The sequence below is a fragment of the Nerophis lumbriciformis genome, linkage group LG28 (genome assembly GCF_033978685.3).
Source record: "Nerophis lumbriciformis linkage group LG28, RoL_Nlum_v2.1, whole genome shotgun sequence".
In the NCBI taxonomy this organism is placed as follows: Eukaryota; Metazoa; Chordata; class Actinopteri; order Syngnathiformes; family Syngnathidae; genus Nerophis; species Nerophis lumbriciformis.
In genome coordinates this window covers 36195240-36222590 of record NC_084575.2, presented here as the reverse complement: position 1 = coordinate 36222590, position 27351 = coordinate 36195240, and the positions used below count along the sequence as shown (strand labels likewise).

General features: G+C 40.0%; 2 protein-coding genes across 4 annotated transcripts; one reads left to right on the top strand and one right to left on the bottom strand.

Annotated features, from left to right (window-relative positions):
* The first annotated feature begins 324 nt into the window (after window positions 1-324).
* Window positions 325-7128, top strand: LOC133571108 (uncharacterized). The gene is made up of 4 exons (XM_061924172.1): window positions 325-633; window positions 6176-6406; window positions 6684-6782; window positions 6899-7128. Exons 1-4 carry the CDS (start codon window positions 415-417, stop codon window positions 7007-7009), a joined length of 660 nt encoding a protein of 219 aa, XP_061780156.1. The 5' UTR covers window positions 325-414; the 3' UTR covers window positions 7010-7128.
* Window positions 7129-10348: 3220 nt separating this feature from the next.
* LOC133571107 (tetraspanin-7-like) lies at window positions 10349-26367 on the bottom strand. 3 transcript variants are annotated; one of them, XM_061924169.1, is made up of 7 exons: window positions 26225-26367; window positions 18204-18392; window positions 15781-15855; window positions 14478-14573; window positions 14127-14282; window positions 12710-12793; window positions 10349-12632 (listed from the first exon to the last, which is right to left on the bottom strand). In XM_061924169.1, exons 1-7 carry the CDS (start codon window positions 26303-26305, stop codon window positions 12564-12566), a joined length of 750 nt encoding a protein of 249 aa, XP_061780153.1. In that variant the 5' UTR covers window positions 26306-26367; the 3' UTR covers window positions 10349-12563. The 3 variants fall into 3 exon arrangements, with proteins under 3 accessions (XP_061780153.1, XP_061780152.1, XP_061780154.1); XM_061924168.2 differs by having other exon boundaries at window positions 12497-12793; XM_061924170.1 differs by lacking the exon at window positions 14127-14282 and having other exon boundaries at window positions 12497-12793.
* Window positions 26368-27351: the final 984 nt, after the last annotated feature.

The following is a 27351-nucleotide window of genomic DNA, read 5'->3' as shown; positions in this document are numbered from 1 at the left end:
CTAATTGTTACTGCTAGAACATTCCAGAGTACTGGAGCCCCAATAGAAAACGCTCTATAGCCCGCAGACTTTTCCATTGACCTAAAGAGATTTGTGAACAATACTTGAGAGGAATACTTCCTTTGTGTATATAGTAAAAGTTTTACATCTTTGAGTTGAACTCATGAAAAATGGGAGCAAAAACAAAAGTGTTTGTGTTGATTGTATATGTAACAGCAGCTCAATTGGAACCTGACTCTTCTTTCTCACCTTTGGGTTGCAGTGACACACTAACCAGGCTTTAATCTATCTTTGACTAAAAGGATTATCAGGCTTTCCGTGTGAGCAACACGAGCATAGAAAGGGAAGCAGTGGCATCGTCTAACCCTCCGTCTGTAGCGTGATGTAATCATCTCTGCAACTTTGCTCGAGTTCATGGATTCAGATCAAGAAGCTGAAGTCTTGTCAGAAGACCCTTTGGTTGCAGAGGAAGAAGAGGAGAAAGAGGAAGAGGATGCAAAGATCTTCAATGCCTGGATGCAGCGCTACAGTAGAGAGCGGGAGAAAGAACAGGAAGAGGAAGTGAAGGAGGAGGCGGAAGAGAGAAGAGCTGAAAGTCTGCAAACGAGGCGACGGTCATCATTGCCATGTTCGGTAACGTCTCATTTCTCTCAACACATTGTCAGCATTAATCATTCACCAACACGTCCTTGTCTAATTTGCATAATTGGCTATGATGCATGGACATGTCATTGTAATCAATGCTGTAGAAAAGGGAAACCATGTGGGGAAAGACCAAAGCTGAGTAAAAAAAAACCTAACCCTAAGAGGGAAGGAGTATATTTACAGCTAGAATTCACCAAGTCAAGTATTTCATATATATATATATATATATAAGAAATACTTGACTTTCAGTGAATTCTAGCTATATATATATTTATTTTATTATATATATATATATATATACATATATATATAATATATATATAGATTTTTCAATAAAATAAATACTTGAATTTCAGTGTTCATTTATTTACACATATACACACACATAACTCATCTACTCATTGTTGAGTTAAGGGTTGAATTGTCCATCCTTGTTCTATTCTCTGTCACTATTTTTCTAACCATGCCGAACACCCTTTCGCAGGTACCCAGAAAGGTTTCGAGTACCACCAAAAAAATTGAATCTCTGAAGACAGTATAAAAATCTGTGTTAAAGGTGTACAAATACTGTTTGTATAATAAGCATGTTATTTTTTTTACAAATGAGGGTAAAGAGTTTAGTACTAAAAAAAAAAAAGAATGTGGCTTAAGTACAGTTTTTTAATTGAGCTGCTGCATTTTTTTGGTTGGGTTGTTTATTTATTTTGAGTAACTTCTATACATTTCTAAAAAGGGAATAATGTAATAGAGTGATCTATGTTTGTCTGTTGCCATCTCCTGGTGAATGTTGGCTATAGTGTACTGGGGTTACTTTTTGGTTGGCCAACGATTTACGTGGCGTTGCGCACCTGACATCACTCAGGTCTGCATGGAGCTGGAGGGGGCGTGGCTTCCAGCTCCGCCTGAATTTCGGGAGATTTTCGGGAGAAAATTTGTCCCGGGAGGTTTTCGGGAGAGGCGCTGAATTTCGGGAGTCTCCCGGAAAATCCGTGAGGGTTGGCAAGTATGCCAAACACGTGTGTCTGGAAGCACATTTTTACAACAAAGTTCTGCATAAAAGTGATAATATATAAACACGTGTGCCAGAAACAGATGCGGAAGCAGATTTTTACCTGATAATATATCATATTGTAGTTCTTTATTACACTTTGCATTTATATTTTTGCTGTTTGTTACATTTTTGTTGTGTTTTGCTTGATTGTAAAAGATGTCTATGGTGGAGCTGGTCTGATGTTTATATGTTGTTAATATTCACTCTTTTATTGTTCATAGTTAATATTGTAAATCCCACTTTCTTTATTTTCATGTACATTTTGGGTGTCCCATTCAGTAAAAAAAACTGTAAAATTCTATTCCGTTTTTTGTTTCAGGTGGTCTGTCATAACTTTTTTAGAACTCTATGGGACATTGTGACTTTTGGTATTAGTGTTCCTGGAAAAAAGGGAGCCAAACACACTTACTGTACATCTAAATGTGTATATATCATTTATACACACATACACCTTGGTCCCCTCTCAATGAGGCCCCCGAGTCCATATATTTGCCCAGCTCTGCATAAAACTGTATCCAATTGTATTTACAATCCACAAAGTATGTGAAAAGACCGTCTAAACATCACAAAATGCCACCAATTCAGTCAGCCATTTTGAATATTGCGTTCCAAATATCTTGGGCAATATCTGTAGATTGTAGGTGACTTTTGCACTCTGACCATATTTAAGATTAGTCATACTGGAACTACGCAAACATTGGAAAGAGATATGATGTTTATCATCCACAATGTAAGAGTAGAACACCTGTAGCTTTTTTTATGCCTTTGAAATGGTAAATGTATAGCTAACAATTAAGTCAACAGATCGAGGGTCCTCGCTCGCACCAATTATAGCCTCTCTAAAAACCTCCAACAAAACACGTCATGACCTGGAAATGAAGCAAATAGTGTATGAGTGATATGTTATTATAAGCACCAACGCAGCGCATTGATAGCAGTGAGCTAATGCTAGCTTACACTGCTATTGTCGACACTAAGCTGCTTCTGCTTTGTCTTAAATGTGCTAAAAGATCATTCTAGATTCTAATTGATGCATCTCTCACCTGCTAGGAGACAAATGTAGCCATTGGCCGAGAGGCTGGTCCACTTTCACATCTCTCCAGACCATGAAAAAGACGCTAGTTGCTGCAACTTTTTTGAACCCTTTGTGAGGATTGTGAATAAATCTTCATCTTTAAAAGGTGATCATGTGAGTGTCCCGTTAGTCGGCATCCCAGCGAGACTGGAAATTGTACAGGAAGTGTTTGTTTTATTATACAAACCCCGTTTCCATATGAGTTGGGAAATTGTGTTAGATGTAAATATAAACGGAATACAATGATTTGCAATTCCTTTTCAAGCCATATTCAGTTGAATATGCTACAAAGACAACATATTTGATGTTCAAACTCATTTGTTGCAAATAATCATTAACTTTAGAATTTGATGGCAGCAACACGTGACAAAGAAGTTGTGAAAAGTGGCAATAAATACTGATAAAGTTGAGGAATGCTCATCAAACACTTATTTGGAACATCCCACAGGTGTGCAGGCTAATTGGGAACAGGTGGGTGCCATGATTGGGTATAAAAACAGCTTCCCAAAAAATGCTCAGTCTTTCACAAGAAAGGATGGGGCGAGGTACACCCCTTTGTCCACAACTGCGTGAGCAAATAGTCAAACAGAATCTGGAGAAATCACTCCACGTAAGCGGCATGGCCGGAAACCAACATTGAACGACCGTGACATCCCTCAGACGGCACTGTATCAAAAAGCAACATCAATCTCTAAAGGATATCACCACATGGGCTCAGGAACACTTCAGAAAACCACTGTCACTAAATGCAGTTGGTCGCTACATCTGTAAGTGCAAGTTAAAGCTCTACTATGCAAAGCGAAAGCCATATATCAACAACACCCAGAAACGCCGCCGGCTTCTCTGGGCCCGAGATCATCTAAGATGGACTCATGCAAAGTGGAAAAGTGTTCTGTGGTCTGACGAGTCCACATTTCAAATTGTTTTTGGAAATATTCGACATCGTGTCATCCGGACCAAAGGGGAAGCGAACCATCCAGACTGTTATCGACGCAAAGTTGAAAAGGCAGCATGTGTGATGGTATGGGGGTGCATTAGTGCCCAAGGCATGGGTAACTTACACATCTGTGAAGGCACCATTAATGCTGAAAGGTACATACAGGTTTTGGAACAACATATGCTGCCATCTAAGCGCCGTCTTTTTCATGGACGCCCCTGCTTATTTCAGCAAGACAATGCCAAGCCACATTCAGCACGTGTTACAACAGCGTGGCTTGGTAAAAAAAAGAGTGCGGGTACTTTCCTTGCCCGCCTGCAGTCCAGACCTGTCTCCCATCGAAAATGTGTGGCGCATTATGAAGCGTAAAATACGACAGCGGAGACCCCGGACTGTTGAACGACTGAAGCTCTACATAAAACAAGAATGGGAAAGAATTCCACTTTCAAAGCTTCAACAATTAGTTTCCTCAGTTCCCAATCGTTTATTGAGTGTTGTTAAAAGAAAAGGTGATGTAACACAGTGGTGAACATGCCCTTTCCCAACTACTTTGGCACGTGTTGCAGCCATGAAAATCTAAGTTAATGATTATTTGCAAAAAAAAAATAAAGTTTATGAGTTTGAACATCAAATATGTTGTCTTTGTAGCATATTCAACTGAATATGGCTTGAAAAGGATTTGCAAATCATTGTATTCTGTTTATATTTACATCTAACACCATTTTCCAACTCATATGGAAACAGAGTTTGTAGTTTATTATGGTTAGTTTGTATGTTGAATGCTGTTGATGTTATAATGTTACAATAAAGCACTCGGCTTTTAAAATCTATTACTCATCCTCCTTGTGTTTGGGCTCAAAAATACAAGGTTGGAGATGATGGTTTTTTCCCAAAGTATTCACTGTTGGCTCTCTCAAAGTGTGCTTGATTAGCATTGTTGTTGATGGGAAGGGATCTGCGGTTACTACTTCTACGTCACGGATCATGTAACTGGCTTGCTCAATAACTCTCAAAATGGTTTGAGAATCTTTGTGAGAATGATACTGTTTTGATCATTTTTATTTATTGGTAAATTGTAGAATTCTTTTGGTGTCACAAACCAGATGTATGATAATATCTTCAATATAGAGACAACTTGTTTTTCCACTCTACTAGTACTTTAAATAGACCCTTTGCAGTTGTATCCTATGATAAACTATCATCATTATTTATTAGTAAGCATGCAGAATTTGCAGATGATGTGGTCCTGATGGCTTCATCTGGCCAGGATCTTCAGCTCTCACTGGATCGGTTCCCAGCCGAGTGTGAAGCGACTGGGATGAGAATCAGCTCTTTCAAGTCCGAGTCCATGGTTCTCGCCCGGAAAAGGGTGGAGTGCCATCTCCGGGTTGGGGAGGAGATCTTGCCCCAAGTGGAGGAGTTCAAGTACCTCGGAGTCTTGTTCACGAGTGAGGGAAGAGTGGATGGTGAGATCGACAGGTGGATCGGTGCGGCGTCTTCAGTAATGCGGACGCTGTATCGATCCGTTGTGGTGAAGAAGGAGCTGAGCCGGAAGGCAAAGTTCTCAATTTACCGGTCGATCTACGTTCCCATCCTCACCTATGGTCATGAGCTTTGGGTTATGACCGAAAGGACAAGACCACGGGTACAAGCGGCCCAAATGAGTTTCCTCCGCCGGGTGGCGGGGCTCTCCCTTAGAGATAGGGTGAGAAGCTCTGTCATCCGGGAGGAACTCAAAGTAAAGCCGCTGCTCCTCAACATGGAGAGGAGCCAGATGAGGTGGTTCGGGCATCTGGTCAGGATGCCACCCGAAGGCCTCCCGAGGGAGGTGTTTAGGGCACGTCCGACCGGTAGGAGGCCACGGGGAAGACCCAGGACACATTGGGAAGACTATGTCTCCCGGCTGGCCTGGGAACGCCTCGGGATCCCCCGGGAGGAGCTGGACCAAGTGGCTGGGGAGAGGGAAGTCTGGGCTTCCCTGCTTAGGCTGCTGCCCCCGCGACCCCACCTTAGATAAGCAGAAGAAAATGGATGGATACATATATATATATATTTTTTTTTTAATGGTCCTCAGGCCCTTCTCCCATTGCCGGCTCCTTCCACGCTCAGTTAGACACAGTTCAGCCACAGTGTCTCAAACCAAGAATGCCTTCTCCCAGGACAGATGTCACTGGGACTCCACCTACCTATTTGTATCTTCCTTGCTCCTGCTTCCACTGTATGAATATGCTGTCAACTACCTGCGCTGCTTGGCACTCAGCCGTTCTCGTACTCCTACTTATAACCCATTTACCATTTACCATATTAATTGCAGAGTGTAATTTTCAGGTAAGATGCATCACTTGTGAACCAAATCAACAACAGAGCACGTTCATATTGGGAAGATGCGACACAAATAGACATTTCTGATTGGTTTCAGCTGGTTCTAATGAATCCATTTTAATTCCAACACAATTGGTGTGTGCAGACGACTCTCTCGACCATGCAGCTGGCCGGTCTCCATTCTTGCACCCAGGCACCTGAGACCGCCAAGACTCTGTTGCGGCGATCCTCCTCTCGCCGCCTCCTGCCATCGCAACAGGACGTTGTTTCCACAGCGCCTGTTGCTGAGCGAAGGCCTTCTCTCATCCCTACAATCCCAGAGGGCTTTATGCCTGACAGAAAGAGTCAGTTTAGGAGACGCAACGCCAGGTCTTTGGTGGGTAGTAACAATGGCAACTTATCTCACGAGTGGCTCAGTCAACTTTGTTGTGTTGTTTCAAAATATTACCACAGACCACAAACAATAAACAAGTCAATTAGGCATGTTTTTGCCTTTTTGTGTACCTATTAAGTCATGTTAAAGTGTTTTTGAGCTCGGCATTAAACCCTCAAATCCCTGGTGGTCCACTTTGCTTGTGTGAATTTCTTCTTGATGTGGTTTAATGCATGCAACATGAACTATATAACACAGTGTGTATGTGTGTGTATTACAGAGTGACGCAGACAGCATGTGTCAGATATGCCACAATGACCTGAATGGAGGATCCGGTGGCCTCACAGAGTTGCAGTGCACACACACATTCCACCGAGAGGTAAGACGATACTCAATCAATGATCATCTTCAGGCTGAAGGTTGATTATTTGAACACACTTCCCCCCTAATTTGTGTGCATCAAGGAGAGTTTGGGTAAATGTGTGTCTCTTTCAGTGCATACAGGAATGGCTGTGGAAGAAACAGTCATGTCCCACATGTCACGCCCGAGTCTTCACGCCACAGCAGGCTGACAATTGGAGCTCCACCAAGGTCTTGGTGCCTTGAGACCCTTGAGAACACCCTCCAACAAAGACCCAAGCATAAAAGTGATAAACGCCACACCCTGTGATCATTATGGGATAGAGAAAATCCAACACCACACTGGGTGGCTGTGTTGGTAAATGTCTGGTGCACAACCGCAATGACATCATTAGACCTGTAATAGTATTTGCAATAAAGTTAGATAGGAAGACTAAATCGTTTTTATGCTAAATTCATTCATCAAAATATCTTTGCAGCGCCTTCATGGTGAATTCAAAGTTTCGGGACAATAACAGGTGCCAACAGGTAAGAAAATGAGTTTTGGGATTGAGTTTTGAAACTCTTCACCCAGGTCAGCATTTTCAAAAGTCATACTTGCCAACCCTCCCGGATTTTCCGGGAGACTCCCGAAATTCAGCGCCTCTACCGAAAACCTCCCGGGACAAATTTTCTCCCGAAAACCTCCCAAAATTCAGGCGGACCTGAGTGACGTGTTGACAACACACAACAACAGTGTCTACCGTAAAGCAGTTGGTCTGCCGTAAACAGCAATGTTGTGACACTTTTAAACAGGACAATACTGCCATCTACTGTACATGCATATGTGACCCACCCATAATGTGTCACATTTTTGTGTTGATTTATTTATTTTATTTTGTGGTTTGAATTCGTTTTTGGAGCTGTCATTACACATTTATCAGTATTCACATTGGTCAGTAGGGGGCAGTAGGGCGTTTCTTCCCAATTGAATGCTATCACCTGCAGACCGGAAGTGGCTCGTCATTCTGATGAGCGCGACCAGTCTGTGAACAATTGAAACGTCCTGTGTGCTTTTTCCTCCTGTATAACAGGTTAGTTTTGGTGAATCAACTCACTGAATAATATCCATGTGATCTTTATAAGTTTAAGTACACATTCTGATAGTGGAGCCTAACTCTAAAGTGTTTGTGAGTTGTAGTTTGTAAATGAACACTGAAATTCAAGTATTTATTTTATTTATATATATATATATATGTGTGTATATATATATATATATATATATATATATATATATATATATATATATATATATATATATATATATATATATATATATATAGCTAGAATTCACTGAAAGTCAAGTATTTCTTATATATATATATCTATATCTTAACCACGCCCCCCGCCCCACCCCCAACCACCCCCCACCCCCCACCTCCCGAAATCGGAGGTCTCAAGGTTGGCAAGTATGTCAAAAGTAGACAAAAGTATGCGTGTGGACAAGAGGGCAAATCACCTAGAAAAGTATGACTTTTTATACCATTTTCTATTCTTATGTGTTTATTTCAGTAAACTGTTGCCTTCATCAGAGATTGTCCCAAGATGTAACACAAACCTGTCAGGTACGAAAATAAACACACAGGTCTGGCTATAAGAATAACAAATTGCATAGATATGTGAAGACCTTATGAACCTATTTGGATTAATTACTTTGTATAATATCTATGGACATAGTCTTTCCACTACAAAGCATTGTGGGTAATATTTAAAAAAAACTCTCCACACTATGCCAGGGTTGGCACATTTTATTATTGTTTGATCTTTCTGATCGCTTACAAAACACTCAAGGAGGTCATCATGGAAGTAAACAAGGTACGAGTTGGATTTTCACATGCTCTTAATATTCAATGTTTTATGGTTTACATCATACTTCTTATTGGAGAGTGAACCATTTACTGCAATCCTGTCAATCTTTGACGTTTGTATGCCTGGTTTGACTCCGCCTTCCGCCCGATTGTAGCTGAGATAGGCTCCAGCGCCCCCGAAGGGAATAAGCGGTAGAAAATGGATGGATGGATGTGTGGTTTGTTGAAAGTGTTGACACATTGCACAGCTTTTATTTGTCTCCACAGTGATGCCTAGAAGGGAGTAAGTAATAGTTGACCTCAGTTTGTTGAGTTAGCACAGGATTCATATGTGGAAATGACAAATGATGTAGTTGATACTTTTTTATTTATGCTTTAAAACCTCACAATAATGTCTGATTGAATGCTAAAAACATTAAGACAGACCGCCTTAAAAAAAAACGAAATGGAATTTCATATTTTTTTACTGAATGAGACACTCAGAATGTACATGAAAATAAAGAATGTTACAATATTAACTATGAAGGATAAAACACTGAATATTGACAACATATGAACGTCACACCCCCTCTCCATACACATATTTTACAATCAAACAAAGCGAAATATGAAAGCAAAGGGTAAAAAAAACCCACCTACAATCTGATGTATCTGATTGTAGATAAAAAATCTCCTTCCACGTCTGTCCCTGACACCCACATTTCACACTCTGTGGAAACACTCCCCACCCACACTGCTTGGTACCTCGTCTGAGCTGCTGTGACTTACATTACCATAGTAACTAATTAGATGATCATAGTAACTAATTAGATGACCATAGTAAATAATTACATGACCATAGTAACTAATTATATTACCATAGTAACTAATTAGATGACCATAGTAACTCATTAGATGAGCATAGTAACTAATTAGATGACCATAGTAACTAATTACATGAGCATAGTAACTCATTATATTACCATAGTAACTAATTAGATGACCATAGTAACTAATTAGATGAGCATAGTAAGTAATTAGATGAGCATAGTGTCATGTCTGTATTATCATGTTTTGTTTTAAGTCATGTTTTGTTTAGTTTCTGTCTTTTCACTCCCTTGTCTGGTCACCATAGCAACCATTAGTTTTCACCTGTCACGTCACGCACCTGTTTCACGTTTTGAGTCACGCACCTGCTTTCACTAATCATGTCCATAGTATTTAAGTTCATTCATTTTCTGTTGTTCGTCCTGACGACCTCAACACATTTATGCTCTGTTCATGCCTGATACTTCTTTTCATGTCAATTCCTCAAGCAACTACTTTTGTCCAAGCCAAGTAAGTTTTTGTTCCATATTTATAGTCTTTTTGGTTTCATAGTTTGTTCTCCGCCATTGTGCGTGTTTTTCGTTTGTACTTTTTTTGCTATAGTCTTTTGGTTTTATAGTTTATTCTTCGCCACTGTGCGCGCTTTCATTTATTCCTTTTTTTGATAATAATAAATTATGTACCTTCATTCCCGTCTCGCACGAGCCAACTTTCCGTTGCATCCTGGAAAAGCACACACCCCGGACCAAGTCATGACACATAGTAACTAGTATATGATGCAGATTCCAAGCATGTAAAGACTTAGTATAGTTGAAGGTCATTATAAAAGATGAGTGCAGCTACACTTTACATCTTAAACATCTAAAATAATGTTTTGGGAATGTCCGGCGGGCCAGATTGAAAAGCTTAAGGGGCCACATGTGGCCCCCCAGGCCTTCATTTGCCCATCAGGTGTGATCCATGTACTCATTGTGCCGTCTTCATGACAGTTTTATTGCAGCCATCTTTGCCTCTTTACACACATTTTGGTGTAATACAACATATGGGAAACATGTTTAATAGTTATTATTTGTGCCAAAATAAGAAAAGAAAAGAAACAACCTTCTCTCAGTTTCTTTGTGAATGTGCCGGGACACTGTGCCACTAAAGGTAGACACTTGTATTAACAAAACACCAGGAATGAACACAATGTTGAAGGAATTCCTCCATGAAATGTCATTATTGGTGTGGGATTAGGAAAAAGTCTTATGAAGTGTATCATCATTTATTTCATTGGCAGTACAAACCACTTTTTATTCTCACAGTTGTACGGGACAAATGTTAGGCTCAATATGGGAAGCGTGCTTCAAAAAAGAAGGGATTAGTGCACATGAGGACTAAGAAGCCATGCAGGTGAGCAGCGTCTGAGCCATGGAGCTCCACAGGTACAGCAAGTAAGCTGCTGCTAAAGATACAGTAACTGACTAATGCTACTTGGAGGATAAGCAAGTGCAGAGTCTGCAACTTGCAGCAGCAGCAGAGGATGAGGAGGAGGAGGATGATGGAGAAGGTCTCAGTCTAACCAACAACAGAGCAGGAGCACTTTTCACAACTTAGAAAATACAAATGTTCTCAACAATGTCACATTTATCATGTGTGGAAGTCGTTGCAGCTTTGATGAACACTTTTAACAATGAAGACAAACATTTGAGAAGCCTGGGAAAGGGAAATGAAATATTTGAGTCTCCCAGGAAAATCAAAGGGTTCTAGAAGGAATAGAGCAAATAAAAAGTGTAGAAACAAAACAGCAACACAATCCTAAGAATGACTTTGATGCATGCAGGCTCTTGGAATCTTCTGACCCTAAACCCTACTGTAGTTGTTTGTTCTCTACTAATATTTATGATCCAAAAGTTTCTTTTTACTTTATAAAAAGACTTGTTACATGTTACAGTTGTGCTGTTTTGAAAGGGCAAAGCACAGATTGAAAACAATTGGATTCAATGGACTTCTCTATGAATGAGTAAGTATTCCGGATTAGGAGCTTGGTCCTGGAAGGCAATATGCACCTGGTAGGTTGAGGTACCACCGCACCAACCTTACCTCAAAACCATGAGTCATGAAATGAAAAAGACATTAAAGGAGCATGACAGAGTTGTTGCACGTCTATCTCGTCACGTGGAAATCCCAGTCCATGTTCCTACTATCCTCCTTTATTGTAGGTGTGATACTGACAGGCTTGAAGACCTCACAGACAAAATCAGCATCAACAGCTCTGATTTCATTTCATAAGACCAAAGAACCAACTTCTAAAACTCATCCCTATGTTTCAGATTCTCTCTCGCAAACTTTGACGTGTCGCTGTCGGAGCAACGGTTGTTTAGTTGGACCATGACTACGAAGTCCACCTTGGTGAAGAGCTTCACCACAATAGCATGTGGAACATCACGTCTCCAAGATGAGAAGTCGCTTGTGGAGAAATCCCTGGATTCACACCTCAAAATATGTTTCTCTCCAAAGTTGTAGAAATGTTGATTTTGACTACGCCAAGACTTGCATTTGTCAGAATGACTTTGAACACAACTGACTGTGAGCTTCAAAAGTGGAAGATATTCTTCCCACTCAAGATGAGTATCCACTACCTTCCAACTTAGACCCATTCCCATAATGATATCACTTCTTGACAAGATTTAGGAGCAACTCTAGAACAAGTGTGTTTCCATCAGGTGGTCAATTGATACCAACAGCACTTCTTCAGCTCACTTTAATGAGCTTCAGTGGCAATTGACTCCTCACAAGTGGTTGAAAACAAAGTGAATGCTCGGGTGTGTTTTTAAACCTCAACTTAATCATTCTGACATTGTCAATGTTGACCAAAGACATCTTAGAAATGAACTTTACATTTAGAAATGAGGAATTGTTTACTATCAAGGTTATGAATACTGCAAACATTGGGCAGAATTGTGTTGAAAAGTTCCTGGTCTGTATGTGTGTATATTAGGGTGTGTACATCATGCTTACCTAATGTGTATAGACTAAGGAAATCCAGAATACATTTTCTTGACAACTTGAAATATGTGGCGTCAACTTTACAGAGGAGTCAAAGATCAGCTACATCAGAAAGAAAGCATCTCAGGACCTGATGGATGTTTGGCAGCTTTGCCGTCTCAGACCATCTCATACTGGTTGGTGTGGATGAAGTGAGACAGGCAGCAGGCCAAAGACGTGCCGATGAGCTGAAGAACATACACACTTTTGTTAGGCTCTCCATCGACACACTGCATACTTGGCATGTTCGCTGAAGCTCCAAGACCTGAGAGAAGGCGATCCCGAAGGTCACCCCGGCGATGATTCCCATGTTGCTCTCAATGAAGGACGTCACTATCTCATAACAACCCTGCACATAATCAGTCACCATGTACTTAGTCACCAACATATTAATTCACCATGCAGTCCATGTACTTAGTCACCAACATATTCATTCACCATGCAGTCCATGTACTTAGTCCATACTTGCCAACCCTCCCGGATTTTCCGGGAGACTCCCGAAATTCAGCGCCTCTCCCGAAAACCTCCCGGGACAAAGTTTCTCCCGAAAATCTCCCGAAATTCAGGCGGAGCTGGAGGCCACGCCCCCTCCAGCTCCATGCGGACCTGAGTGACGTGTTGACAGCCTGTTGTACATGCACATGTGACCCACCCATAATGTGTCACATTTTTGTGTTGATTTATTTAGTTTATTTTGTGGTTTGAATTCGTTTTTGGAGCTGTCATTACACATTTATCAGTATTCACATTGGTCAGTAGGGGGCAGTAGGGCGTTTCTTCCCAATTGAATGCTATCACCTGCAGACCGGAAGTGTCTTGTCATTCTGATGAGAGCGACCAGTCTGTGAACAATTGAAACGTCCTGTGTGCTTTTTCCTCCTGTATAACAGGTTAGTTTTGGTGAATCAACTCACTGAATAATATCCATGTGATCTTTATAAGTTTAAGTACACATTCTGATGGTGGAGCCTAACTCTAAAGTGTTTGTGAGTTGTAGTTTGTATTTGTGAATGAATCCAGTGCACAGCTGCAGTAATCAATACAAAATGGCGACGTGAGTGCGCAATGTTATTATAGGAACTTCTGATTCTAATTCAGACTCCCAAATTAGAGCTCCCGTTTTCTTATTGATTTTATAATGTATATTTGTATAATGTGTGTGTTCTAAAATAATGACAGAGAATAGAACAACGATGGACAATTCAACCCTTAACTCAACAATGAGTAGAGGAGTGTTATGTGTGTGTATATGTGTAAATAAATGAACACTGAAATTCAAGTACTGTATTTATTTTATTTATTTATATATATATATATATATATATATATATATATATATATATATATATATATATATATATATATATATATATATATATATATATATATAGCTAGAATTCACTGAAAGTCAAGTATTTCTTATATATATATATATATATATCTTAACCACGCCCCCGCCCCACCCCCCACCTCCCGAAATCGGAGGTCTCAAGGTTGGCAAGTATGACTTAGTCACCAACATATTCAGTCACCATGCAGTCCATGTACTTAGTCACCAACATATTCATTCACCATGTACTTAGTCACCAACATATTCAGTCACCATGTACTTAGTCACCAACATATTAATTCACCATGCAGTCCATGTACTTAGTCACCAAGGCCAGCGTATTGCTTCTCACCTGTTTGTGGACCTTGTTAGCTGCCAGTGTGGCATTCTTTAATTCTGCCTCTTTGCAGTCGGAGAAAGCAACGCAGCAGCTGACAGGAATTCCACCGCTTGGGAAGTAGTCGCTAGCAAACCAGCTTGTGTAGTTGTGGACACCACAGCAGTGCAACTACACACACATGACAAAGCAGTTTGTGTAGTTGTGGACACCACAGCAGTGCAACTACACACACATGACAAAGCAGTTTGTGTAGTTGTGGACACCACAGCAGTGCAACTACACACACATGACAAAGCAGCTTGCACACAATGACAGGCAGAGGAGGGGAGGGGCCCTATTATATTTACATGAGGGGTCACTCACTCTGCGTTGGACATCGTCTACAGCCACACTTCGGTCACCTCGTCCGTCATATCTCAACACAGCTTCACTGTATGTTGTGAGGAATGTGCCTTTGATCTATTTATACACACACGCACACACACACACACACACACACACACACACACACACACACACACACACACACACACACACACACACACACACACACACACACACACACACACACACACACACACACACACACACACACACCTGTGAGCATTGCAGTGACAACATAATGACTGTGTCCAGTGAATAATATGACTGTGTCCAGTGAACAATATGACTGTGTCTTGTGAATAATATGACTGTGTCCAGTGAATAATATGACTGTGTCTTGTGAATAATATGACTGTGTCCAGTGAACAATATGACTGTGTCCAGTGAATAATATCACTGTGTCCAGTGAATAACATGACTGTGTCCAGTGAATAATATGACTGTGTACAGTGAATAACATGACCGTGTCCAGTGAACAATATGACTGTGTCCAGTGAATAATATGACTGTGTCCAGTGAATAATATGACTGTGTCCAGTGAACAATATGACTGTGTCCAGTGAATAATATGACTGTGTCCAGTGAACAATATGACTGTGTCCAGTGAATATCATGACTGTGTCCAGTGAATAACATGACTGTGTCCAGTGAATAATATGACTGTGTCCAGTGAATAAATGACTGTGTCCAGTGAATAACATGACTGTGTCCAGTGAACAATATGACTGTGTCCAGTGAACAATATGACTGTGTCCAGTGAACAATATGACTGTGTCCAGTGAATAATATGACTGTGTCCAGTGAATAACATGACTGTGTCCAGTGAACAATATGACTGTGTCCAGTGAATAACATGACTGTGTCCAGTGAACAATATGACTGTGTCCAGTGAACAATATGACTGTGTCCAGTGAATAACATGACTGTGTCCAGTGAACAATATGACTGTGTTCAGTGAATAATATGACTGTGTCCAGTGAACAATATGACTCTGTCCAGTGAATAAATGACTGTGTCCAGTGAATAACATGACTGTGTCCAGTGAACAATATGACTGTGTCCAGTGAATAATATGACTGTGTCCAGTGAACAATATGACTGTGTCCAGTGAATAATATGACTGTGTCCAGTGAACAATATGACTGTGTCCAGTGAATAATATGACTGTGTCCAGTGAATAACATGACTGTGTCCAGTGAACAATATGAGTGTCCAGTGAACAATATGACTGTGTCCAGTGAACAATATGACTGTGTCCAGTGAATAAGTGTATGTTGGAAACCTCATGGCGAAAGATGAAGCCTGAGATTCCAGCGATGAGTTCAATCAAGAAAACCAGAGACAGGAAGACAGCGTACTGTAATGCAGACACAGGACAACATTGAGTAGACATCACAGGTTATAATGATAGAATGTTGTAGGGTTGTCTCCATACCAATATTTTGGTATGTATTTCAATACTTTTCTAAAGAAAAGAAGACCACTAAAAATGGCATTATTGGCTTTATTTCAACAAACAAATCTTAGTGTACATGAAACATATGTTTATTATTGCAATTTAGTCCTTAAATAAAATGTTGAACCTACTAGACAACTTGTCTTTTAGTAGTAAGTAAACAAACAAAGACTCCTAATTATGCAGTAACATAATGTGTCATTTATACACCTATTATTTTGTACACATTATAAAGGACAAGCTGTAAAAATGTATCATTCAAAGAACTCAAAGAACTCCGGCTTATTAGTGATTCCCAGAGCCCAAAAAAAGTCTGCGGGCTATAGAGCGTTTTCTATTGGGGCTCCAGTACTATGGAATGCCCTCCCGGTAACAGTTAGAGATGCTACCTCAGTAGAAGCCTTTAAATAGACCCCCTTTTTTAGACCAGTTGATCTGCCGTTTCTTTTCCTTTCTCCTCTGCTCCCCCCTCTCCCTTGTGGAGGGGGAGACACACAGGTCCGGTTGCCATGGATGAAGTGCTGGCTGTCCAGAGTCGGGACCCGGGGTGGACCGCTCGCCTGTGCATCGGTTGGGAACATCTCTGCGCTGCTGACCCGTCTCCGCTCGAGATGGTTTCCTGCTGGCCCCACTATGGACTGGACTCTCACTATTATGTTAGATCCACTATGGACTGGACTCTTACTATTATGTAGGATCCACTATGGACTGGACTCTCACTATTATGTTAGATCCACTATGGACTGGACTCTTACTATTATGTAGGATCCACTATGGACTGGACTCTCACACTATTATGTTAGATCCACTATGGACTGGACTCTTACTATTATGTAGGATCCACTATGGACTGGACTCTCACTATTATGTTAGATCCACTATGGACTGGACTCTCACTATTATGTTAGATCCACTATGGACTGGACTCTCACTATTATGTTAGATCCACTATGGACTGGACTCTCACACTATTATGTTAGATCCACTATGGACTAGACTCTCACTATTATGTTAGATTCACTATGGACTGGACTCTCACACTATTATGTTAGATCCACTATGGACTGGACTCTCACACTATTATGTTGGATCCACTATGGACTGGACTCTCACACTATTATGTTAGATCCACTATGGACTGGACTCTCACTATTATGTTAGATCCACTATGGACTGAACTCTCACACTATTATGTTAGATCCACTATGGACTGGACTCTCACTATTATGTTAGATCCACTATGGACTGGACTCTCACACTATTATGTTAGATCCACTATGGACTGAACTCTCACACTATTGTGTTAGATCCACTATGGACTTGACTCTCACTATTATGTTAGATCCACTATGGACTGGACTCTCACACTATTATGTTAGATCCACTATGGACTGGACTCTCACACTATTATGTTAGATCCACTATGGACTGGACTCTCACTATTATGTTAGATCCACTATGGACTGGTCTCTCACACTATTATGTTAGATCCACTATGGACTGGACTCTCACTATTATGTTAGATCCACTATGGACTGGACTCTCACACTATTATGTTAGATCCACTATGGACTGGACTCTCACTATTATGTTAGATCCACTATGGACTGGACTCTCACACTATTATGTTAGATCCACTATGGACTGGACTCTCACAATAATATGTTAGATTTACTATGGACTGGACTCTCACCCTATTATGTTAGATCCACTATGAACTGAACTCACACTATTATGTTAGATCCACTATGGACTGGACTCTCACACTATTATGTTGGATCCACTATGGACTGGACTCTCACTATTATGTTAGATCCACTATGGACTGGACTCTCACTATTATGTTAGATCCACTATGGACTGGACTCTCACTATTATGTTAGATCCACTATGGACTGGACTCTCACTATTATGTTAGATCCACTATGGACTGGACTCTCACTATTATGTTAGATCCACTATGGATATGATGGACTATTGTTGAAGCATTCTAGTCACATGATTGTGAGATAGTTTAATATGATGAAGGACTATTGTTGAAGCATTCTAGTCACATGATTGTGAGATAGTTTAGTATGATGAAGGACTATTGTTGAAGCATTCTAGATTGTGAGATAGTTTGTGCAGAAATGCTTGACTTGCAAGAAGTTGAAGACAAGTTTCCTACTTGACTGCAAAGTTTTAGTGACATTATTAAGAAAGGATGTGAAAAAAAGATCCATGTTGAGTTGAAGAGTTGTGGTCCTCACCACTTTCAGCATCCAAGGGCGCCCCCTGCAGGTGGCAAAGCAGCCGAACAGGCCAAAGAGCACGATGGCAGCACCAGTGCCGGTGAGGACAAAAGGAGCGTTGGACGGTGCGTTGGAGATCAACAAGGTGTAAGGACTCAAGGTAAACCTCCACCACAAGCCCACTGACAGCAGGACCACACCTGTCACCTGGGAGGAGAAGGTATGAAGGACAGTTTACTTCAATGAGTGTTGTGAGCATTATGCCCTGCCCTCTTCTTACACATCTGTGAAGGCACCATTAATGCTGAAAGGTACATACAGGTTTTGGAGCAACATATGTTGCCATCCAAGCAACGTTACCATGGACGCCCCTGCTTATTTCAGCAAGACAATGCCCAGCCACGTGTTACATCAACGTGGCTTCATAGTAAAAGAGTGCAGGTACTAGACTGGCCTGCCTGTAGTCCAGACCTGTCTCCCATTGAAAATGTGTGGCGCATTATGAAGCCTAAAACAGCAGAAGGGAGACCCCCGGACTGTTGAACAACTTAAGCTGTACATCAAGCAAGAATGGGAAAGAATTCCACTCCAAAAATGTGTCTCCTCAGTTCCCAAACCTTTACTGAGTGTTGTTAAAAGGAAAGGCCATGTAACACAGTGGTGAACATGCCCTTTCCCAACTTCTTTGTCACATGTTGCAGCCATGAAATTCTAAGTTAATTATTATTTGCAAAAAAAAATAAAGTTTATGAGTTTGAACATCAAATATGTTGTCTTTGTAGCATATTCAACTGAATATGGCTTGAAAAGGATTTGCAAATCATTGTATTCCGTTTATATTTACATCTAACACAATTTCCCAACTCATATGGAAACAGGGTTATTTGCCACTAAACGTAAACGTGCAGCATGTAGTCACGCTCGGGTCGTGCCAGGAGATTACTTTTCATTATTATTATCATCATTTACTTTGCCACTATAAACATTACGACTGAATAATTGTGTTTTACCAAGAAATCATACAATTAAAAAACAAAATTCAAGCAAAAATGTATAAAAATAATGTGACATAAATGCAATGTTTTTATAATGGGAGCCTCAAAATCAAAGTGTGCAACAAAGCCCTGGGTGCTTGTATTTGGGGAGAAAAAGCAAGTGTGAGCACATTGCAAACACACCCTTTAAGAGTGGAGCTGGCAGCTGGAAAGAAGTCCAAGTGGAAAGCTGTAGAAGCTGTAGAAGCTATAGAAGCTGTAGAAGCTGTAGAAGCTGTAGAAGCTGTAGAAGCTATAGAAGCTGTAGAAGCTGTAGAAGTTGTAGAAGCTGTAGAAGCTATAGACGCTGTAGAAGTTGTAGAAGCTGTAGAAGCTGTAGAAGCTGTAGAAGCTGTAGAAGCTGTAGAAGCTGTAGAAGCTATAGAAGCTGTAGAAGCTGTAGAAGTTGTAGAAGCTGTAGAAGCTATAGACGCTGTAGAAGCTGTAGAAGCTGTAGAAGCTATAGAAGCTATAGAAGCTGTAGAAGCTGTAGAAGCTGTAGAAGCTATAGAAGCTGTAGAAGCTGTAGAAGCTGTAGAAGCTATAGAAGCTGTAGAAGCTGTAGAAGCTATAGAAGCTGTAGAAGCTGTAGAAGCTATAGAAGCTGTAGAAGCTGTAGAAGCTATAGAAGCTGTAGAAGCTGTAGAAGTTGTAGAAGCTGTAGAAGCTATAGACGCTGTAGAAGCTGTAGAAGCTGTAGAAGCTGTAGAAGCTATAGAAGCTATAGAAGCTGTAGAAGCTGTAGAAGCTATAGAAGCTATAGAAGCTGTAGAAGCTGTAGAAGCTGTAGAAGCTATAGAAGCTGTAGAAGCTGTAGAAGCTATAGAAGCTGTAGAAGCTGTAGAAGCTATAGAAGCTGTAGAAGCTGTAGAAGCTGTAGAAGATGTAGAAGCTGTAGAAGCTGTAGAAGCTGTAGAAGCTGTAGAAGTTGTAGAAGCTATAGACGCTGTAGAAGTTGTAGACGCTATAGAAGCTGTAGAAGCTGTAGAAGCTATAGAAGCTGTAGACGCTATAGAAGCTATAGAAGCTGTAGAAGCACCATCTTCTGCTTGTGTAAGTGCGACTGACAACTTGGTCCTGTCACACTCTTCATTGTCAGCTGGGTGCCATCTTCACCCTGCTGCTCGCCATTCCTCACATCATCAACCCTGACCTCCAGCACTCAACAATGTTCACCATGTCTTCTTATTCACACACTTGTTCTAATGTTCCTGTAATCAGACCATATTGTCACTTTATTAGATGGACTTTTTACCTGCCATGTTTGGACTGTCACCTGTAGTGTTCTTCAGGAGAGTCACATGACCACTGTAGGAAACAGGTGACAGTGATCATGTGACCCCCCTGAAGAAGACTGCAGTGGTCATGTGACCCCCCTGAAGAAGACTGCAGGTGACAGTGGTCATGTGACCCCCCTGAAGAAGACTGCAGGTGACAGTGGTCATGTGACCCCCCTGAAGAAGACTGCAGTGGTCATGTGACCCCCTGAAGAAGACTGCAGGTGACAGTGGTCATGTGACCCCCTGAAGAAGACTGCAGGTGACAGTGGTCATGTGACCCCCCTGAAGAAGACTGCAGGTGACAGTCCAAACATGGCAGGTAAAAAGTCCATCTAATATGCTGGAAAAAAGTTGTGATTACAAGAACATTAAAAAAAAGTTCCATTGTTGCTAAAAGGTTTTTCTCTATTATTTCTCTTTGAGGTGACTTTTACCTTTACATTTGTATACTTTCAAAAGAAAGTGGATACTTTTACTGCAATACATTTACAAAGTTCTTACTTTTAGTTTGGTTTAAAACAGGGGTGTCCCTTATTGACTTGGGGGCCGTATTGAGGGCAAACTATATATATATATATATATATATATATATATATATATATATATATATACATATATATATGGGTGATATATGGAATATACTGGATATATGGACTATACTGGATGTATCGCAGGTTTGTCTCTGTGTGATATATAAAATGACTATATGATGATATTGGAGTATACCTTCTCAGGCAGTTGCTTTTAGCTGCAGGCATTACACTACAGACTCTTCTCACTCTTTCTTGTCTCTCCTTCTCACAGAGACATAAAACAAGCGCACCTTCTTACAAACGTCACATACTGTCATGCGTGCAACGTCACACACCCTCGCCCAGCAGAGAGGTAGCAGCATGGGTAAAGTTAGCTGTGATGCTAGCGGTGAGAGTGGTAATACAAGAGAAAGAAGGTGTGAATCTGGTAACAAATGAAGGAAGAAGAATTCATCCATCCATCCATTTTCTACTGCTTGTCCCTTTCGGGGTTGCGGGAATTCCCATGAAAAACAGCAGGGGGTCCATCGTCTAGCGGTGGTTTGGCTTCAAGCGGGAAGATGTTGAACAGACAACTGTAATATGTCAAGTGTGCGGCAAAAGTGTTGCTACAAAAAGTAGCAGCACTGCTAATGTGTAGCATTATTTGAAAAGTCACCCGCGAGAGAATGAAGAGTGCTTGAAACTCTGCATGTCAACATCTCTGGTCAGTGCCACACCCACAAAATGCCCAAGCAACCAGCACTGACCCAATTAAGCCTGGCGCCACATCAACAAAAACTAGTCAACAACAGAAGGAGATAACGTCCGCAGGAACCTACCACATAGTGAAGGACATACACTATTTGATTTCCTATTATGCAGCTCATTTTTATTTGACACTTATTGAAATATCTTGTGTGACATCATGCACTAAAGTGCACTTTATTTGTTTTAAACTATTGTAGTGGCGTTCTGTACAAAAAGTGCACTTTAATTTTTTTGATATGTCATCTTAGTGACATCATGCACAAAAGTGCACTAATAGCTTGTTTTAAAATGTCTCTGACAATCTTGCACTTTGTTTGTGCCACTGCTTAATAACTGTTTAATAAATACACTTTTGCTCAATTGACTTAGTTGTGATTTCCCTCTCTGCATGAAAGTTTAAAAGTAGCATATATTAATGCAGTATGAAGAAGAATGTTTTAATGTAGACACATAGAATCATCATACTGCTGTCATTATATGCATCAAGTGTTCATTCAAGGCTAAGGCTAAATATCCACATATATATGATGTATCATGACATGGACTAAACATATCCACATATATATGATGTATCATGACATGGACTAAACATATCCACATATATATGGTGTATGGTGACATGGACTAAACATATCCACATATATATGGTGTATGGTGACATGGACTAAACATATCCACATATATATGGTGTATGGTGACATGGACTAAACATATCCACATATATATGGTGTATGGTGACATGGACTAAACATATCCACATATATATGATGTATCATGACATGGACTAAACATATCCACATATATATGGTGTATCATGACATGGACTAAACATATCCACATATATATGGTGTATGGTGACATGGACTAAACATATCCACATATATATGATGTATGGTGACATGGACTAAACATATCCACATATATATGATGTATGGTGACATGGACTAAACATATCCACATATATATGGTGTATGGTGACATGGACTAAACATATCCACATATATATGGTGTATGGTGACATGGACTAAACATATCCACATATATATGGTGTATGGTGACATGGACTAAACATATCCACATATATATGGTGTATGGTGACATGGACTAAACATATCCACATATATATGATGTATCATGACATGGACTAAACATATCCACATATATATGGTGTATGGTGACATGGACTAAACATATCCACATATATATGGTGTATGGTGACATGGACTAAACATATCCACATATATATGGTGTATGGTGACATGGACTAAACATATCCACATATATATGGTGTATGGTGACATGGACTAAACATATCCACATATATATGGTGTATCATGACATGGACTAAACATATCCACATATTCATAAAAGGCCATATTGCCCAGCCCTACTTCACAGGTGTGCTTGAAGCTCATGGAGAGAATACCAAGAGTGTGCAAAGCAGTAATCAGAGCAAAGGGTGGCTATTTTTAAGAAACTAGAATATAAAACATGTTTTTGTTAAGTACATAACTCCACATGTGTTCATTGATAGTTTTGATGTGACAATCTACAATGTAAATAGTCATGAAAATAAAGAAAACACATTGAATGAGGAAAAGGTGTGTCCAAACTTTTGGCCTATATATATATATATATATATATATATATATATATATATATATATATATATATATATATATATATAGAAAGGTTCAAGGGTTTTATTGGTCACATGCAGAGTACACCACAGTGAAATGCTTTTTTCCATGCTCTTCAGATATATATATATATATATATATATATATATATATATATATATATATATATATATATATATCTGAAGAGCATGGAAAAAAGCATTTCACTGTGGTGTACTCTGCATGTGACCAATAAAACCCTTGAACCTTTCTATATATATATATATATATATATATATATATATATATATATATATATGTTATATTAATAAAATGGATGTATAGTAATAATTTATTTATTCAACATTTTTCTTTAAAATACGATAATTTTAAATGTCTGGTGTGATCATTTGTCATCTGCCGACAAATGTCCTAGTTTCCTAGTTTCCTAGTTCACATGCTAGAGGACAACTTAAAGCACGTTTTGGTTACTATTTTTTTCAATGAGTTAGGTCGCAGGTACATTTTGTATTCATGTCGAATAAAGCTTCACAAAGTAATTGAAAGTCTACATTTTACTTGTACAGTACAGCGGCACCTCGGTCTTTGTACGTCACACTTTTCCTAAGAGTTTTCCTAAGAGTTTTCCTAAGAGTTTTTCTATGAGTTTCAGCAGAAGTGTTGTGATGATCCGTTGCCTGGATCATGTTTAGTTTAGTTAAAGACTCCCTTAGTTCTGTTTCAGCACCCCTGGGTTTGTGATTTCTTGGTTGCCATGGGTGCTGATTATTTGCACCTTTCTCTGATTAGTGTTCGGGACACTCGCCTGCTCCCGGCCATTAATCAGAGAGCTACTTATTCCTGCTTTTCACCACACTTAGTCTGGCTTTGTTGGCTCCATGCAACAAGTCACATGTAACATTGTTTACTGTTTGATTCCTCAGCTAAAGTTTGTTTGTTTGTTTTCCATGCCAAGCTTTCCCATAACTAACAGCACCCTCTCCTGTATTTTGTGGTTTCTCATTGTCCCATTGGGTTGAGTTTTTCCTTGCCCTGATGTGGGATCTGAGCCGAGGATGTGGTTGTGGCTTGTGCAGCCCTTTGAGACATTGGTGATTTAGGGCTATATAAGTCAACTTTGATTGATTGATTGAAATATAGTTTTTATTCATAAAATGTGTTTTGTGTTAATATTGTTGGTGTGTGGAAGGGATGTACATAATTCCTTATTGGAAGAACATATCACATTTCACTTACTAAAACTAAGTTATTATTGTAATACTCAAGTACAAAAGATCCAAGCTACTAAGTTAGTTCCTGATAAGAAATGTTTAACTTGCTCAAGTCATTTAATGGAAGGAATGTTCATTTCTGGCTTGATACAAACCTGCTCACTTCTTGATACAAACATGCTCACTTCTTGATACAAACCTGCTCACTTCTTGATACAAACCTGCTCACTTCTTGATACAAACATGCTCACTTCTTGATACAAACATGCTCACTTCTTGATACAAACCTGCTCACTTCTTGATACAAACCTGCTCACTTCTTGATACAAACCTGCTCACTTCTTGATACAAACATGCTCACTTCTTGATACAAACATGCTCACTTCTTGATACAAACATGCTCACTTCTTGATACAAACCTGCTCACTTCTTGATACAAACATGCTCACTTCTTGATACAAACCTGCTCACTTCTTGATACAAACATGCTCACTTCTTGATACAAACATGCTCACTTCTTGATACAAACATGCTCACTTCTTGATACAAACATGCTCACTTCTTGATACAAACATGCTCACTTCTTGATACAAACATGCTCACTTCTTGATACAAACCTGCTCACTTCTTGATACAAACATGCTCACTTCTTGATACAAACATGCTCACTTCTTGATACAAACATGCTCACTTCTTGATACAAACATGCTCACTTCTTGATACAAACATGCTCACTTCTTGATACAAACATGCTCACTTCTTGATACAAACATGCTCACTTCTTGATACAAACATGCTCACTTCTTGATACAAACATGCTCACTTCTTGATACAAACATGCTCACTTCTTGATACAAACCTGCTCACTTCTTGATACAAACATGCTCACTTCTTGATACAAACATGCTCACTTCTTGATACAAACATGCTCACTTCTTGATACAAACATGCTCACTTCTTGATACAAACATGCTCACTTCTTGATACAAACATGCTCACTTCTTGATACAAACATGCTCACTTCTTGATACAAACATGCTCACTTCTTGATACAAACATGCTCACTTCTTGATACAAACATGCTCACTTCTTGATACAAACCTGCTCACTTCTTGATACAAACATGCTCACTTCTTGATACAAACCTGCTCACTTCTTGATACAAACATGCTCACTTCTTGATACAAACATGCTCACTTCTTGATACAAACCTGCTCACTTCTTGATACAAACATGCTCACTTCTTGATACAAACATGCTCACTTCTTGATACAAACATGCTCACTTCTTGATACAAACATGCTCACTTCTTGATACAAACCTGCTCACTTCTTGATACAAACATGCTCACTTCTTGATACAAACATGCTCACTTCTTGATACAAACCTGCTCACTTCTTGATACAAACATGCTCACTTCTTGATACGAAACCTGCTCACTTCTTATTGTGGAATGTCAAAGTGCTTTCAAATCATCTTTTTCTTTCCTTTTGAACCTACCAAATGTTTTGAAACTTGCCACAGACAAACATTTGTAAACATTTCAGATGAATCCCAGCATGCAAACAAAGAGAAGGCAAAGTGTTCTCACCCAGAAGATGAAGGAGTAAAACAGCAGCAGCGTCTTCACGCACAAGATGAGCGGTTTGGTTTCCATTCTTCTGGGCGCCATTTGTGCACTCGGTCAGTCGCTGCCTTCCCAAGCTGAGACTTGAAGCACATGCAAAGAGGAAGATGGCCACACTACTTAGGAAGATGGCCACACTACTTGGTGTCTGCAGCTCACATTGCAGCACGGTGGCCTCACCAGCTCATACTTCACACCTGCACCACAGAACTAACATGGGAGTGAAGCAGTGACAGTACAATGTGAATCCTCTGCAACCTGCATCCTGTCTCACACCACATTTACCAATTCTATTACCAACACCACTTTCATGTCAAGCAAAATATCAACAACTACTCAACTGCAGGGAAACTTCTCTTGCTCACTAAATCTGTTTGCAACATTAGAGCATAGAGGAGTGAAACCTAAAGCATAGAGGAGTGAAACCTAAACCTATTTACATATATCCGAATTTAAGTTGTACTTCTTCCATTTCTTTGTCATATTTGAAAACAGCTCGTGTTTTCCATTTCTTCTCTTGATGCTCTGTCAGCAAGTATACTGTGTGTGTTAACCTTGAGTTCTTTGGAATGTATTATGACTAGGGAGGGGGAAGGAAAGAGGGGTTTTTGGCGTTGGGAAGACAGACCATTTTGGGAGGCGCGATAGAATGTTCTAGGGTTAGACTGGTCTCAAAATGTATATTGGCAAAGCTTTGAAAATATACAACAAAATACCTATTCTGTCTCTGGTGGTTTTTCAACTCAGCTTTAAGTGTCGTAAAGAGCTTGGGAGCGAATTGTGACTTGAATTCCGTGGGAGGAACAACTGGTCCAAAACGCAACAGCATACAGGAGTGAAACCTAAAGCATACAGGAGTGAAACCTAAAGCATAGAGGAGTGAAACCTAAAGCATAGAGGAGTGAAACCTAAAGCATGCAGGAGTGAAACCTAAAGCATACAGGAGTGAAACCTAAAGCATGCAGGAGTGAAACCTAAAGCAAAGAGGAGTGAAACCTAAAGCATAGAGGAGTGAAACCTAAAGCATAGAGGAGTGAAACCTAAAGCATACAGGAGTGAAACCTAAAGCATAGAGGAGTGAAACCTAAAGC